Consider the following 18,094-nt stretch of genomic DNA (forward strand, 5'->3'; position numbering starts at 1 on the left):
CGGCGCTGCCCTGAGCATCTTCTACAGAGAATGGCTCCGTTTCCTTTGGGCATGCGCCCAGTAGGGAGATTGTTGGGTCCTATTGTATGTGTGCCACGGTGACTGTCCTCACTGACTTCTGTGCCTACAAACAGTATTCAGGGGTGCCCTTCTTCCTTCCCACCCCACCAGGATTTGTTATCTTTCATCTAATTGCTGCTAGCTTAATTGGAGTATGCTGATATCTCCTTGTGGTTTCACATTTACGTGATGATTAGTGATTTCATCATTTTTGTCGGTGTCTTTTGGCCGTTTCTATGTATTCTTTTGAGAAATCCTGTTTAGATCTACCTCCCCTTTTTAAATTGAATTCCTTGTCATTTTACTGTTGAGTTTCTTACATGCTCTGGTTACTAACCTCTGTCAGATAGATAACCTGGAAATACTTTCTGCTGTTCTGTGTGTTGTCTCTTCATTGTTGACTGTGCAGGAACTCTTACAGGTTATAGTTTGTTGTGATCCCCATGGTCTGTTTTTCTAATTACCATTTTATTTATGTGAAAGGGAAAGAGAAAGATCTTCATCTGCTGGTTTCTTCCCCAGATGCCTGTAACTATGGGCCAAACCAAAGCGAAGATTTTGAGTCTCCCTGGATGGATGGCAGGAAGCCGGGTGCTGGAGCCATCTCCGCTGCCTCTCAGGGTGTCGGAGGCAGGGGATCCGCCTCCATTTGTACAGTTTTATTTTGTTTCCTCTGTTGGCTCGAGGTGCTGCCTGACGAGGGGACCTAGATGAGGCGTGAGTGCCAGGGCAGGTGCTGCCTGGCCCCAAGCCTGCGCTCACTTGACCTCTTGATTCTGAAAAGTCCATCTGGATCTGGGAAAGCACCAGCCTGCTGCTGGCCACACAGGCACCTGCCACACGCCAGCCTGGGCTGCAGGAAGATCGGGGACTTTGTCATGAGTTGAGCTTGTCACGTTGGCCTGTTGCTTATTCCTCCTCGAGAGTTATAAGCCATTTGGCTAAAGTGCATACAACTTCACCTGACGTTCCAAAGCCTTGCTGGCCTGCTCTTACACCACCCTTCCAGTAACACACTCCTGAGTTCTACAGTGTGCTGTCTTCACTCGGAAATAAGCTATTGCTCATCCTTAAGCATACTCACTAAATCAAAGCGATCTCGCTGTGGTTGTATGTAACTCGTCACCTTTCTGGGAAAACTTTGTTTTTATTGTAGATCAGAAAACTAAAAATTCAGAATAATGCTAACCCAGTTCAGAACTCAGAAGCAGCTCTCACCTTCTGGATTGAATATTTTCACCCAGTCTATTTTAGAATACTTCTTTTTCTATTATAAAAATTGATTTTTCATAATATGTGTTGTGAGAAGTCTGTCATTAGATTTGAGTTCAAAACTGGTAAAGACATTTTGTTATGTGGTAATGTAGTTGTTCTAAATCACTGGCCTCTTCCAAAAAAAAAAATGAATCCTTCTCCTGTATTTCATATTATATATAGTGTTTAATCTTTTTAATTATGCAACAGAGCCTTGACAGTTCTTCCCATTACTCTGAAGTCATAGAAAAATCTTCCTTTTGTACAATATTCTAGAATCCGTGGCTGCCTTATGATGTACAGAAAAAAGAAAAAAAAAGAATAGTTGTTCCCTAAAGTTTTTCCTGGAGAATGTGGATCATATTAAATCTGAGGCTTTGGGATACAAGCTATATACATTTCCTGTAATAATTTGTTTTTTGATGCAGCTTGCATTTAGAAAGTTTTTTGGCAGCTTTTGGGTAACAATAGTGGTAAGTTGTGAAGGGATCCAGAGGTTCGTCCCTGGCGTCTAGCTGTGGTCTCTACCACCCATCCATCCCTGGAGGGTTTTTCCCCCATGCTTTGTTAATTTCATTTATCTGAAAGAAGGACCAACAGCAGCAGAGATATGTTCCATCTGTAAGGGCTTAAGCCATCCTCCACTGCTTCCCATCCTATAAGCTGGGGGCAGGATTGCAAGTGGAGCAGCTGGGCCCGCATGTGGGTGCTTGCTGGTGCCACAGGCCGGGGCTTAGAGTATGAAGGCATAGTGCCAGCCCCAGTTGCTTCATCTTACCACTGAGTTCCAGCTGAAATGATTAGTGTTGTCAAATCTGAAATTCCACTTCACCTCAAATAGGTAAAATAGTTCTCTGGTTGCACAATTCTTAGATGGCAAGTGATGCTGAATTTTGAACTGTGCACTTGTGGTCAGAGCAGAAGTGAAGAAAGCATGGAGTTCTAAACCCCGTAGTACAAAAACATGGGTCATGGCTTTTCTTAGACGTCTGCCCCCCAGTGTTGGTTATGACGTCTTTACTCCTGAAATCAGAAATCCTTTAATGCCTATGGGAATGTTTAAAGAGCGTTTAGACATTGACGAGCTTGTTCATAAGTCGTGTGCAGGTTTGTAATGTGAGTGAAGGACACAGGATAGTCAGATATTACTCTGAATGACAAGAAAGAAGGGTGAGTAGGGCGTTTAAATGAGAAGTAAAATAAATTCGGAAGGAAGGAGAAAATAGCCCCTCGCTGCTTTTGCCCTTGGACCCTTTCTGGTAATACAGACAAAAACAGTGAGTGCCATCTATTTATTTACCTTAATATGCCCAGGCACGTGAGCCGACTCTTGTTTCTGTTTTTTTTCCCTGTAAGATTTATTTATTTTTATTGGGAAGTCAGATATACAGAGAGGAAGAGAGACAGAGAAGATCTTCTGTCCAATGATTCACTCCCCATGTGACCATAACGGCCAGAACTGAGCCCATCCAAAGCCAGAAGCCAGGAACTTCTTCCGGGTCTCCCACGTGGGTGCAGGGTCCCAAGGTTTTGGGCATCCTCCATGCTTTCCCAGGCCAAAAGCAGGGAGCTGGATGGGAGGCTGGACTGCCGGGATTAGAACCAGCGCCCATATGGGATCTCAGTGCATGCAAAGTGAGGACTTTAGCTGCTAGCCTACTGTGCCAGGCCCACCTACTCTTGCTTCAAGATTTCTGATCTCAGCCCTGCTTAAGAAAAATGTGGTCTGGGCCCAGTGCGATAGCCTAGTGGCTAAGGACTCAACCTTGCATGTGCCAGGATCCCATATGGGTGCCAGTTCTAATCCTGGCTACCCTACTTTTCATCCAGCTCCCTGCTTGTGGCCTGGGAAAGCAGTGGAGGACGGCTCAAAGCCTTGGGACCCTGCACCCACGTGGGAGACCTGGAAGAAGCTCCTGGCTTTGGATTGGCTCAGCTCCAGGCTGTTGTGGCCACGTGGGAAGTGAATGAGTGAGTACAGGGAAGATCTTTCTCTGTGTTTCTTCTCTCTGCATATTTGTCTTTCCAATAAAAATAAATAAATCTTTTTTTAAAAGTGATATGTGGGCCCTGCTGGTTTTAAATATACATGAAGCAGAAGCTTTACCTAACAAGTCTTACAGTAACAATTTCGCAGTAGGTTCGTATTTGTCCTCTTTTTTTAAGAAGAATGTTTACTGCAGCATGCTAAGTTTATTTGCCTGTTAATGGATAGCCCAGTTTGAACATGTTGCCTTAACTTACCATGTTACAAGGGCAAAAGCTTACATGACAGTATTAAAAGAGAGGTGGTATTGGGAATGTCTTATTAATGCTGGAGAAATCTTTGGCTGATGTGTTGGAAATGGCAACGAATCCACAGCGTTTGGACACCTTCTGGTCACTTTGGCATATACAACAATGACTTACTACGCATTCTGACCTTAAATGGCTTTTAAGGTGATAGGCCCTCATTGGGTGTTCAGTACTCAATGAGGTCACACTCAGGATTCAGTGTTTTAAGTGTTGATAGGATGGGATCCCAAGTGTGTCTCAGCAGGGCGTGCCCCTTCTGGAGCTGTTTCTCCCCTGGTTCTGTTGAGTACTCCCTGTTGAACTTCCTGTTTGCTATAATGAACCTGTTTTACCAAGTGAAGGTCAGTGAACTTTTAATTTTATTTATTTTTTATAGATATTTTTATTTTCAAGTTTTGAATTATGTACAATTTCGTATAGACTGGGATTTTTTTCTCCCAAACTCCCTTCAGACCTCCCATGTGGGTAGACCCAGGGACTTAGGCCGCTTTCCTCTGCTTTCGCAGGGCCGTCAGGGAGCTGGATTGGAGGTCGAACTAGTGTTCTGATTCGGGCATCATAAACGCAGCCTGACCCTCAGCCCCAGCTCCAGCAGCAAATGTTTTTGGCCACCTACTCTCTTTCCGGCTACTCCTTCCTGCTATTGTGTGCAAGTATATATGATACCAAAGCAGATGGATATGCCTGTGTTCAGTAAAATTTTATTTACAGAAATGGGCAACTGGCAGGTGCCCTGGGCTAGGATATATAAAAGGTGATAAAGTTTATTTTTGTTTTTTTGGTTTTTTTTTTTTTGGAAAAAGGGACGTTGGGAACTTGCTATGAAATATCTTTATATCTAACTTTAAAATTTTCACTATTCTTCAAGCTGGTGATCTCCAAAATTTTAATCACAAACCTTTTGCAGTAAAGCTCTCTCAGCATGTAATCTGTGTGTATTAATTCACTTACAGATTATACACTGGTGTCACCACTGCTGAATTTTGCTACAGCATACATACTAAAAATTAGAGAAGGATGAAATGTTTGTATGGTTAAAAAAGATTATTTATTCAGAATTGTGAAGCTACTTAAAACAGGGAAGAAGCTTCAGGATATTGATAATAGCAAAAAAAAATTGGGGATATAGAGGCAAATATGGACAAATAGGAAAATGTCAAAATGATATTTCTTTACAGCGAAAGCAACAAGCACAAAAGTTAAGACAGTCTATACAATGAGAGCAAATATTTGCAAACTATTCTTCTGGTATGAAATTAATACCCGGAAATACAAGGAATTCAGACAACCCAACAGCAGAAAGGGAGCAGTTGGTTTGATGGTGGACAGAGGATCGAAGTAGACATTTCTTAAAGATAAACAAACAGCCAGTAAGTATATGAAAAAACTGCTCAACATCACTAATAAGGGAAAGGAAATCTAAACTACGCCGAGACCTTCACTTCCCTAGTTAGGATGGCTGTTATTACCAGAAAGCAAAAAAGATACAAATGTTAACAAGGGTGAGGAGAGAGAACTCTCACACATTGTTGGTGGGAATGTGAAGTTAGTATAGCCATTGTGGCTATATACGTTATGAAACTGTGACTCAAAGCTGGCTTTAAAGTTCAGTGACTTGCATAAGTGAAAAATACCTAATAAAGACAGACATGCAAAGGGCTTCCCAGGATCATTATGCCCACTGTAATTGATTCATTTAATACTTACTGAATGCCTACTCTGCTGGGACACTCTCCTAGACCCTGAAGTATGTAACTCCTTATGCTGCTTGCATTCTATTGGCGAGAGTCATAATAACCTATTTAGTGGGGCAGGTGTGAAGTGTTATGGAAAGCAGTAAAACAGAGTGGGGGGGATGAGTGCAGTGTATCAGCGACCTGTTGCTGCGGGAATGTTGTCCAAGGAGCATAAAACCTCAGTAGCACAGAGCAGGTGCTTTTACATGTGGTGGTCAGCTCGGCAGCTTCGCAGCTTGTGAGTGGGTTCGTTCACATGTCCAGGGACCAGCTGGCTGTGAGCACATCGCACTTGATTGTGGCTAGATGACAGGTAATGTGAAAGTTCTCACTCCACGTGTGTCTCCTTCACACCCATTCTCCTGCAGGACGGAAGTGTGAACCGAAATGAGAAGTGGAAGTCCTGTCTCTGCTTGGAATTAGCATACTGTCACTTCTGTTGAAAGCAAGACAGAGTGCCAGCCTAACCTCAAAAGGCGGGGAGATAGATTCTACCCCTTAGAGCAGAAGAACTGGTGGGCCCAGCACAATGGTTCAATGGCTAAATTCTCGCCTTGCATGTGCTGGGATACCATGTGGCCATAGTTCTAATCCCAGCTGCTCCACTTCCCATCCAGCTCTCTACCTAGGGGTTGGGATTACAGTTGAGGATGGCCCAAAACCTTGGGACTCTGCACCTGTGTGGGAGACCTGGATGTCTCCTCTCTCTCAAATCTTCATTTCTAATAAGAATCAAATAAATCTTTTAAAGAAATGGTTATTATCACATGGTTTTGATACAGAAAGACTGAAAACTAAACTGCTAATATGATCTGTCTTCCATATGGCAAGTATGGGTGATAATGTTTTGGGGAGGGGGTTTGATACCGTAATTCAGTTAGGCCCAGGCTGCTCCAGTTCACCAGAGATGAGAGCTGGTGCAGAGGAATAGTAACAGTTCTATTTTACAAACCTGTTGTGGAAGGAGCAGACCTCTTAAGTCTCCAACTCACTTTTCCCAGAGGGAGGATTTGGAGGGAGACTAGGGTGGGTTGTCAGACAGCTTTTTAGAATCAGTTCCGTAACCATCCTGTGTTCGCTCCAGGGTAGGTTTGGTATGTGGCCCCACTGCCGGGCTGGGGGTGGGTGGTCGTAAATTCCTTCCTTATCTGAGGTTAGCCCCTGAAATTCTTAGGCCAGCACCACTGCAGAGTGAGGATGTGGAACCAGGATTGGAAGTAGTGAAGATGGTGAACCAGCTAGTTATCTGTGGGAGAAATATTCCAGACAGAAATAACAAGAGCTCAAGAACTTGAGATGAGAGTGCGCTGTCACATGGAGATGCGGAGACACATCCCAGTTTGCAGCTCTGTCTCCAAGTCAAAGATGGGCTTCCAATGAAACTGTTCAGTATGTCTAGGCAGTAGGATGGTGGACTTTCTACCATTGTCTATACTATCTGTAATGTCTGGATACATTTAAATTTAAGTAACAGAATGATGGGCTTGAGACTGTTTTAGGACTATACTGTTGTTATAATATGGGGGAAACCAGTAGGGGGAGGGGAGATCCCAAAGCCTATGACTATCGTAAAATGAAAGTCCAGAGATTATCAAATCCAGATGATTTAAAACATTCTGAGTCTCAATCTGGTGCCAGTTTGTGCTTAGTGAATTCTCATATATGTATGCAAGGATCTCTCTTTTTTTTTTTTTGCATCAAAATCAACATCTTTTGATTGCATCTTCCATGTACTTTAGAAAATACCGTGCTTTTCACCCCACCCGACCGAGTCAGAAACTGCCCATTTTACAGAACAAAAAAAAAAAGTAGCCGAGATCTGTGAGACTGACTCTTGTTCCCTTCCAGGTGACAGTCTGTTGTCCTTAGTTGCACTTCTGAGCTGGTCGTGCAGAATTAGCTAAAAAGTAAACAAAGATAAAAAGATACATTTTTGAAAAGCAGAATTGCCTGTTTTGCACTTAGCATAGACTTTGCAATGATGTAGTTTGTTCCTTTGGTTGTTTTAGCTACTTGTAACAATTACTATTAATGGTGTGAGTATTTTTTAAGTTTGTAAAGATTTAGGAATAGCCAGTAGAAAAATAATATAATCCTGTGGATGGAACTGAATAACTGAATACCCTACTTTTTTTTTTTTTTGGTAGGATTTATTTACTTTTATTGGAAAAGCAGATATACAGAGGAGGAGAGACAGAGAGGAAAATCTTCTATCCGATGGTTCACTTCCCAAGCAGCCAGCAATAGCCTGGAACTGCGAAGCCAGAAGCCAGGAGCATCTTCCACATCTCCCAAGCAGGTTCAGGGTCCCAAGGCTATGGGCCATCCTCAACTGTTTTCCAGGCCACAGGCAGGGAGCTGAATGGGAAGCAGGGCCACCGGGATTAGAACTGGCACCCATATGGGATCCCGGCATGTTCAAGGCAAGAACTTTAACCACTATGCTATTGCGCCAGGCCCAATATCCTACTTTTTTAAAAAAATCAATGGCAACAGTAATATTACTATACATTAGATATTATTATTGGCTAAGCATAACTCCTAAGCTTATGGAAGTTCCATTTTTATTTTACCGTGTGTGATACATTTTTTAAAAAAAGATTTATTTTATTTGGACTGATGGGGTTGCATAGCAAAGTAGGCTAGGCTCCAGCATGCCATATAGATAGTAGTTTGCATCCAAGCTGCTCTACTTTCCATCCAGTTCCCTACGTATGGCCTAGAAAAGCAACGCCCAAGTTTTTGGATCCTAAACTCATGTGGAAAATCTGAAAAGCTCCTGACTCCCCGCTGCAGGTGAGCCCAGTTTGGGCCGCTGTGACATTTGGGGAATGCACCAGCAAGCAGATGGTCTCTCTGTCAGGTCTTCCCTTTCTGTAAACTCTCTCAAGTAAAATACATATAAATATTTAAGAAAGATTTATTTAACGAATTTGAAAGGTAGAGTTACATAGAGAGAAAGATACTCTCTGTCTGACCTGCTCACTCCCAAATCACCATGAAGCCAGGGCCAGGGCCAGGCTAAAAGCAGGAGCCAGGAGCTGCGTCCACAGGACACTGGTGCTGTCCCAGGCGCATGAGCAGCGAGCTGGCCCAGGAGGGGAGCAGCTGGACCTCGAGCCAGCAGCCGTATTTCCATGCCAGTGTTGCAGACACTGGGTTAGCCCGTTGCTTAACTCTGGCCTTACAGCTTTAGATTTGTGTGTTCTTAGTGGCATGTTTCCTGAAAGTGATGTCTTAATGGAACTCATTTTTTTTTTATTCAACTATTACAGTATTGAGGAAATAAGGCCAGTGATGTATGGTCTAGTAGCAGAATGTGGGAGGGCTTATTAAGCTTTGAAGTCTAATTTGTATCTCATCATATTCCAAAAGATTTTGAGTTAGTTTGGTTTCCATTTTAACTGTATTTTTTGGGTGGATTTATTATTTTCTTAATAGTACTTATTTAAAATTCAGCTGACTTCTAGTATGTGTGAATGTTCTCAGTTCCAAGCCTGTGAGGAGATGGAAGAGTTTTTACGCGTGTAGCGAAGAGGGGTTGCTGACGGACTGGGCGGAGTGGAGTGTGACGACAGGAATCAAGGATGCTCCTAGGCTTTGGCTTGAGCAGTAGACTGTCAGATGGCACTTCTGTGCATGTCTGTGATGCCCAGTGGACGAGCCAGTTGACAATTAGTTGGTAGACTCAAGAAATTGAGCACACTTCATATACCAGATGCTGTGTAACTTCAATGCTGAAACAGCGAAACTGTTCTGCCCTTGTAAGAACTCAAATCTTGGTACCCAGTAGTAGATAGCTCAAAGATTTTTGGAGGTCTTGGAGAAGCAGTTTAGAGAACATTTCTATGACTCACCTCAGATGGCTCAAGAAATAATTCTTGAATTACCTAGTTTTGCTTTTATATGTAGTCTTGCAAGATAACGTAAGTATGGAAATACATGAAATAACACTATGGGCTCAACACAGAGAAGAAGCTAAGATTGGCGTCGAGTGGGAACATTTCAAAAGGCCTCCTGTTCACAAAGGAAATGACACTTTAACCAGGGTACAAAAGTGTGCCGCCACTAGCAAGAGCAGAAATGATGTCAGAGTGGAGGGTTGCTGGTGAAAAATATGTTTATGAAGAGAGACTAGGAAATGGACAGACAAAATGAAAAATATGATTCAGTGAAAGAATTTGTAATTATCTTTTAAGTGACTGACCGTTGGAGTCGTTCTGAATGTGGGACTTGGCCGCGACGTTAGTGTCTGAAAAAGGAATAGTTATTGAAGTCAGCTCTTGAAACAAAGGTAGACTCAGTTGAAACTTTTTTCTTACAAGCTCTTGTTTAGGTTTTTTTTTTTTTCTCGCTTAGTTTTTAAAAAATCCACACGTGATCAAGGGTTTGGAGGGCATTCATATGTTTTTGTAAATAAATCATTTAGCTGTATTTTTGCTATTTAAGGCAGTAAATGATTTTTCAAAACCGTTTTGTGCTATAGGATTATGAAATAATTCATATGCAGTAAGTTTTTTTTTTACTGGTGTTTACCTCAGTTGCTGTTTCTTGCACTGTGTCACATTGATGAATAAAGTGCCACGGTGTGTTGTGACATTTTTGTCAAGGACATGTGACTGGACTTTTGTCATTGTTAGCAGCTTTCCTGGAGACGATGCCATACTGGCATGGTCCTCAGGAAGGGAAAACAAGATTCTATTTGTAGATGCTGCCTCCCATGGCTACAGGAACGCTGTTTGCATTACTGTGTGTGGTATAAAGAAAACAGGACCTGCGTGAGGCTGAATCCAGTTACATTTGCATCTTATTCTAAAGGCTGAGGCGTCCCTGCCCTAAGTGGCCGCACGCTCCAGCAGCAGTGTTTGAAACTGAGTCCTGGCGGTGAACCCTCCTCCCAGTCCTCACTGCCTGCTGAGGCCCAAGCTGGGAGGCAGCAGGGTCCCTGTAGTCTCGTCTTTAAAATGAAACTTTTCCCATGTTTAATTTACTACATGTAGAAGCATCTAATAAGTAGGACGTTGCCGATGCTAGTCTGATAGTATTTTTGTTTTTACTAAGTGAATGTTCGGAATACATAAAGATAAAATGAATGCAAAAAGTAGAGATGATTTTTGGATGCGGAACATCAGAAACTTTCTACAGGCCCCAGGGATTAAAAGGTAGGTAGGTTTGGCGGTGTGCAAGTGGCGTAACCACCAGGGAGCCAAGAAAGGTGATGGATTACCAAGGCGGGCGTTTTCAGGCAGGCTGTTTCCGCTTGGACTCTGTTGATGGGAAATGCTACCACTGTCGGATTATTCTGGTGTTTCTTAAGGTAGAAAGATGGAAGTTTTGCTTTTCCTGTTCGCCACTCAGACCTCTGATGCTTTCTTCCAAGTCCTCTGTGTGTCGCAGCCTGCGGTCCAGCTGGTGCCGAGTTCTGAGCTCCTCCCCATAGCCTTTCTTCAGTTGTTCCTTAATCACGACTCTCTTCCTTTTTTCATCCCTGTTTCCCAATTTCCCATGCAAAATCCCTAATCACTTTTACAAAAATCATTTTATACTGCCAGCCAGTGCATAAAATGTAGAGACACCTAAGAATTGTTGAAAATCATCTTTTTAGCAGCTATTCAATCAACAGTGATTGCTCCTTCAGGGCGCAAAGATGCTAGACCAGTAAATGTTAATAAATGGCCAACAGTTAGCAGCAGCATCAGTACCCAGAAACTTACTAAAATGCAAGTTCCCAGGCTCCACTCAAGATGCCCACTGCATCCGAAACCCAGGTAGGTCCCAGCAGTCTGGCCTCCAAGGTGATTGTGAGAGAACTTGCCTCAACCTTGACATACAAACTCCTTTATGGCTTTAGACAGATTAGCTGGAGCTATGTAACTCTTTGTTCTAAAGAGCATTTTAAATTGGTAACATTTAGGTTCAGTAATTGTTTCAATAATAATAGTTAACACTTACCAAGCCGTTTAATGTGCCTGGCTCTTTGTTGAATGGAGGTATTTTCTGCCTTACAGAAGGTAAGACTTGGAGAGGTTCAACAGACTCATCGCCACACAGGTAGGATGTGGCACACCCAGCATGTTTGTTCATGTAGCTGACGATAAACTGACTTTTTTGAGTAGTAAATAAATCTCTAGAGTTTTTAAATTAATATAGTCAAGTGCAGTTTGCTTGATTTTAAGTGCAAATCATAATACATTATGGACCACCTTTTAACCTCTGTGGATATGAAAATTCCCAAGTACACCACTTATGCAGAAGACTTTTAATAGAACATTCTTCATTTTCAAGTTCAAAGAAGGCATTCCATAGTCTACCAAGCCTTTAAAAACTGTGAATAAAAAATTTGTGATACAAAAGTATCTCATGCCAATGAAACTTACAGGCACTTCACTTAAAAACTTTGTATGGCACATTTCTCAGAAACTTGATTTGTCATGTAGAAGAAGAAATTATTCCAGAAACATCCCATACTAGAATGAAATTCACCCTCCTTGCCTCGTGTTGGCAATTCCATGTAGAGTTTTCAGCTGATCGTGACCGTGGGACACACTCCTTCTTCCGTTTGCTAGCTGCAGCTAGTAAAGTTAACGTTTTTCTCTAATTCAGATTTATTGCATTTTGCGGTGCATTAAATCTTTTTTTTAAAGATTTATTCGTTTTTATTGCAAAGGCGGATATACAGAGAGGAGAGACAGAGAGGAAGATCTTCCATCCGATGGTTCACTCCCCAAGTGTCTGCAATGGCTGGAGCTGAGCTGATCCAAAGCCAGGAGCCAGGAGCTTCTTGAGGGTCTCCCACATGGGTGCAGGGTCCCCAGGCCCATGGGCAGTCCTCAGGCAGGGACCTGGATGGGAAACGAGGCTGCCGGGATTAGAACCGATTCCCATGTGGGATCTCAGCACGTGCAAGCAAGAACTTTTAGCCACTAGGCTACTGTGCGGGGCCCAGATATATAGGTCTGATATATGACTTACATATGTAAATAAAGAGCTTTAATAACAGTAATGAAAATCATGACGGTCATTTTTAGTTTACTTGTTCCCTTTAGAATCTTTTTTAAAAAAATCTTTATTTTTATTGGAAAGGCAGATTTATAGAGAGAAAGAGGGACAAAGAAAAGATCTACAATCCTCTGATATGATCCCCAAATGGCCACCAAAGCCAGAGCTGTAAGCTGATCTTGAGCCAGGATCCAGGAGCCTCTTCCAGGTCTCCCCAGCAGGTGCAGGGTCCCAAGGCTTTGGGCTGTCCTCCGCTGCGTTCCCAGGCCACAAAGCAGGGAGCTGGATGGGAAGATCTTTCTAACATCAGTATTCTGTGCATTATTGCGTGTCCTGCTTTATACATTTAATATATACTTGTGAGAAGTGGCCATATGACTATGTGTAATTCCCTCGTTTATTTCCCAGCTGTCTTTGAATGAAACAAATGTAGCCAGTCTCTTATTGATAGACTTTTATCTTACTGTCTGCGTGTGAACAACGCAGCAAATAACTTTGTGCATGCATCATTTCACATGCGTGCCATTTGTATCAGGAGAACGGTCTACTAAATTCCTGAATTAGGAATGTGCATTTGTGTTTGCTGAGTTACCCTTCTGGGGGTTGTACGAGTAATTTTTTTTTTTTCTCCCAGCATTGTATCACTTTTAATTTCTCCACATGCTTAACAACAGCAGCTTCTTTACTCCTCAACATATTTTACTATTAACATCTGTACTTTTTAAAAATACAGACATAGAATTCTTAGTTACTTAAATATCAACATCACAAATAGCAAAAAAAAAATGTAAATAATGAAGTTCAGCATTGTCAAACATCTTTTTCATTTTGTTTCTGTTTGATAGTTTGATGAGTAATAAAACTAGGGTGCTTTCCACATGTCTTTAAGTCTGGGAGAAAGGAGCCTCCTTTGAAATTACATTTTAGCCATGTAATTGAGTAGAATTTAAACAATTCACAATGCTGACTTTCAGTGCTTCTGAAAGCAGGAAGTGTATTACTGACACGCAGAAATATTCCAGCCCCAAGAACATCCCTACTGCCATATGTGGTAAGAATTTGTCAGTAGCCCACAAGCCACTTCTGTAATGCAGTGAAGAAGCAGAACTGGTCTTTGTTGGACACGTCCCCGCACTGTGAAAGAGCTCTGTCTTGCAGTGTCTTACAAGTAATTACAGTGCCTTTGAGAGAACCTTGCACATCACGGGGGCTCACGGTTTATGCAGAAAAGGCAGAAAGAAACGTAACAGCTTCACGCCTGGATTTAAAACTTGGCTGGCTATTGGAACCCTTCGTTAAAATACCAGAAGTAGACTGTGTGCACCAAGGAGTGAGTTAAACAGCCTGGCTCAGTTGGTTAGAGTTGTTTTTTAAATCTGCTTTCCCTCTTGGTATCTGCCCCCTAAGCTGTGCATTTGGAATAAACATTAATTTATATTTGTACTCAAACTCAAAAGGATATTATTCCTGGATTTATTATTATGGGATGAGAAAATTATGAGTTTAGAGAAACAAAAATTAGTTATGAAGAACCGGGGTCAGCAAAAGTCAATGAAAAGTTATTTGTAAATCATTAAATTTTTTTAAAAAAATACTCAGTGTTTCTCTAAACTTGAACTTTTTTTTTTTTATTTTAAGCGATTAAGAAGATTATCTACCAAATATAGAACAGAAAAGATTTACCCCACAGCCACTGGAGAAAAAGAAGAAAATGTTAAAAAGAACAGATATAAGGACATACTACCATGTAAGTTTGAAATGCCCTTGATAGAGCAAATGAAACTGCTAATGAGCGTGCTGTAACCCAATTAGCTGTATTCCTGAGTTTTCTTATTACAGGAAGTGTTAATTACCTTCTGGAAGGCACTTAGATAATCATCTGAAACTGTGCCGCTTATTTCTGTTTCCGGCAGTTGCTGCTTCTCGTTATCCAGCTACTGGGGAGTTTCTCAATGCTGAATTACTTCTCAATACCAGCAATTCAGTGATACTTTTGTAGACTATGTGCAAAAAAAGCTGTTTTACTTTTTTAGGTAAAATGATATACACAGTTGAATATATTTTGTGAAGTGTTGTCAAATTAGTTATCTGATCTCATTACAAACTTTAACCATACATGAAAGAAACGAAATATTAAAATGACTCCAGTACCTGTGTGCTACATGCGGACTACGAATCCATAGCATGTTTTAGACTGACAGCATTGTAATCTAATAATAATAATAATATTCATGTTTAGGTAGTGTAGTTTCTTGGCAAAATGATTTTAATTCAGAAAATATGTTTGACCATGTCCCCATCATATAAAATAAAACCTACCTTCATACCTGCCCTTTTCGTCTCTCTTTAACATACGTCCTGTGACAGCATTTCCTCCGCTCTCATTCATTCATTCTTGAAGTTTGTTTTCTCTGACTTGTCCTCAATGAAGTTCCCAGTAACTTACTCATTGCCTGATTCAGTGGCCTTTCATCACTGTTTGTGTTATCAGTTCGTTATCAATTTTTGTTATCTTTTATCAGTGTTTCTAAAATTTCATCTTCCATAACTCTTTAAGAATCATCCCTTTATCTCTCAGCTCCTGCTTTTATCTTCTTAGCTAGCTGACTTCTTCACTTAAAAATTTCGTCCTTCATCTTTCTGTTGTTACTGTTCTACATTATTCGCTGCTGAAGGATGTATGGATTTCCACTTAGCACAATTAGCGAGTGTCAGCACGCCGGGATGGTGAAGGGTTCTGGCCCTGGAACTTCAGTTCTGTCCCTCCCACTTGCTGGCTGTGGATTTGGAATGGTCCTCTCTGCCTTGGTTTCTGTGTGGTGCTTTACAAGATTTGCATGGTTTGACTCTGTCCCCACCCCCCAGGCTTGACCACTAGGGAGGCGGGATCTTTAAGAGGTGGGTCCAGGTAGGGAGTAATTAGGCCATTGGGGTTCTGCCCTCAGAAGGGGTTGAGGTGGCTCTTGTTAAATGTGAACCTGAGCCCTCTGGCACACCACGTGCTGCTTTCCTGGCGCTGTCCAGCACACATTGAGGCGTTCAGAGAGACCCTCCGAGGGTCCCTGTTGTTTAGACTTTGAGTCCCTCAGCTTGCCAGCTTGTGAGCTAAATATGCTACTCTTCCTTATAAATAATCAGCCTCAAGTATTTGGTGATAGTAGCTAAAAGTAACAGTTATAGCAGAATTTTTAGGATTGTTTTGACCGTTACATAGGTTTATATGAAATGGTTAGAATTATATCCAGTACATAGTTAACCATTCAGTATGTTTTCACAAAATATGCCCCGTGTTTCTCACCAATTGTCTCAGTCCAATCAGACTGTTTAAACAGACATCACAAGCTGGGTGGCTTATACTGAACAGAAAATTCTTTATTACTGCTCTAGAGGCTGGAACACCCAGAATAAGATGCCAGTATCTTTAGTATCTGGTGAGGAGCCACCACGCAGTGCACAGATGATCCTAGGGAAATAAGTGTTCAACACCTCTGGATTTTTGTTTTTACATGTTGTTTCATTCTGTTTTTACCAAATGTGGAGCCTGTGCAATTTTTTGGCAAATAACAAAAGGCAAACTGACTAGAATTCCTGCCCTTGTAGGATTTTTATTCTGGTCAAGCCAGTAGACAGTGGGGGGTTGGGGGATGAGGGGCGTGTTGTTCAAGTAGCCTTCTGCACAATGAGAACCCTGACATTGTGCTATGTTCTTTGATAAATACATTGCATAGTTATAACAGAATTGGAAGATAGCTATTATTAGCTGACATTTTGCATACAGCAAACTGAGACCTAGAAAAGTTACATAACTTGTTGTATAGCTAACAGGGTAGAGTGGTCATATAAACCCAGGAGGTTTGTATCGTGACATTGGTTCCCAGCTGGGGTGATTTTGCTCCTAGGAGACATTGGACAGTGTCTAGGCACATTTTGGTTGTGGGATTTGGAGATGGGCAAGCTGTCCCTGACATGTAATGGGTAGAGACCAGTAATACTATTATAAATCTTACAATACCTAAGATATGGTCTCCACAGCTAAGAATTCTGTAGGCCCCAAATGTCCTGGAGCTAAAATTTTGAGACCTTGTAGTAGAACTGTCTCTAGTTGCTAAAATGTAATCAGAATGACAATCTATTTTTTCCTTTTAGTTATTTAAGGTTTGGTGGCTAGGTTTCCAATACATTTTTACCTAATTTGATTTTTAAAGTGATATTGAAATTAATTGTACTTAGAGATGTATGCTTACAACTGTTCAAGAATAATTTTGCAGTTTCCTTTTTTTTTTTTTTTTCCTTAAGATTTACTTATTTTGCCTGGAAAGTCAGAATTACAGGGCCGAAGGGTACACAGAGAGAGATCTTCCATCTGTGGTTCACTACTGCACTGGCTGCAACTGCCAGAGTTGGGCTAGTCCAAATTTAGGAGCCTGGTGCTTCTTGCCAGTCTCCCATGTGAATGCTGAGGCCCAAGAGCTTGAGCCATCTCCATTGCTTTCCCAGACATCAAGCCCAGGAGCTGGATTAGAAGAACAACCTCCATGCAAAGCAGCCCCCATATTTGATGTTGGCACTAATAAGCGGGGGATTAACTTGCTGCACAGCCCCCAGCACCCAAAAATAGTATGAGTTGTGCAGTAATCAGCATAATTCAGTTCTAGCACATTTCTGGTTTTTTAAAGACTATTTGGGCCAGGTGTGGTAGCCTAATGGCTAAAATCCTCACTTTGCAGGCAACAGGGTCCCATTATTATGGGTGCCAATTCGTATTTCGATTGTTCTACTTCCCATCCAGGTCCCTGCTTGTGGCCTGAAACAGCAGTTGAGGACAGCCCAAAGCCTTGGAACCCTGCACCCCTGTGGGAGACCTGGAAGAAGCTTCTTGCTCCTGGCTTCAGATCAGCTCAGCAATGGCCATTGTAGCCACTTGAGGAGTGAAGCAGCAGATGGAAGATCTTTCTCTCCGTCTCTCCTTCTCTCTATAAATCTGTCTTTCCAATAAACATAAATACATTTTTAAAATCCACTATTTATTTGAAAGGCAGATAGATATAGGAAGTAATTTTGTATCCGTTAGTTTGTTCCAGTGCCACCAAAGGCAGGTGCTCAGGCCTCAATTCTAGCCTCCCACGTGAGTGGCAGGAACTCCCAGTACTTCAGATGTCGTCGGCTGCCTGCCCAAATGTGCCCTAACAAGAAGTTAGATTGGAAGTGGAGCCACAGCTCAAATCCAGGCAATGTAAAAATGGGGTCCGGGCACCTCAAGTATCATTTTAACCACTGCCTGAAATGCCCACCCTCGTTGTGGGTCGTATCTATTCACCTCAGAGATAGCTTTAGTCCTAGGTAACTGTAGTTTGCTCTGTATTGCTACAGATTTTTCTGTTCTGGAAATTCAGTGTAAACATGATCATACAAAACTATGTACAGTCTTCTCTTTCTGGCTCCTTTTCATTGAGTCCATTTTTGAGATTCATTTGTATAGCACATATCAGTGGGAATGAATTTGTTTAACATTCCTTTGTATGGAGGCATCAAATTTTGTTTAATTGTTCACAAGTTAATTGCTGTGAATATTTTTTGTATCTGTGTTTGTTGTGTGGACATTTTATTTCTCTTAGGTGGTCTAATCTGCATTCCTCTGATGTTGAATATGTTTTCATTTGCCATTTGTATGTTTTCATTGGTGAAGCCTTTTCAAATCACATATATTTTTTAGTGGTTTCTTCAAAAAAAAAAGTCTTTTGGCATTCTAA

General features: G+C 41.6%; 1 protein-coding gene across 1 annotated transcript in view; it reads left to right on the top strand.

The window, feature by feature from the left end:
- Positions 1–18,094, top strand: part of PTPN12 (protein tyrosine phosphatase non-receptor type 12) — a 62,262-nt gene that overhangs the window by 8,211 nt on the left and 35,957 nt on the right. Inside the window, exon 2 of the mRNA XM_004591349.3 lies at positions 13,983–14,091. Within this exon, the coding sequence (XP_004591406.2) occupies positions 13,983–14,091 (109 nt within the window). The remainder of the gene's footprint in view (positions 1–13,982; positions 14,092–18,094) is intronic.

This window comes from Ochotona princeps, chromosome 32, assembly GCF_030435755.1.
Source record: "Ochotona princeps isolate mOchPri1 chromosome 32, mOchPri1.hap1, whole genome shotgun sequence".
Classification (NCBI taxonomy): Eukaryota; Metazoa; Chordata; class Mammalia; order Lagomorpha; family Ochotonidae; genus Ochotona; species Ochotona princeps.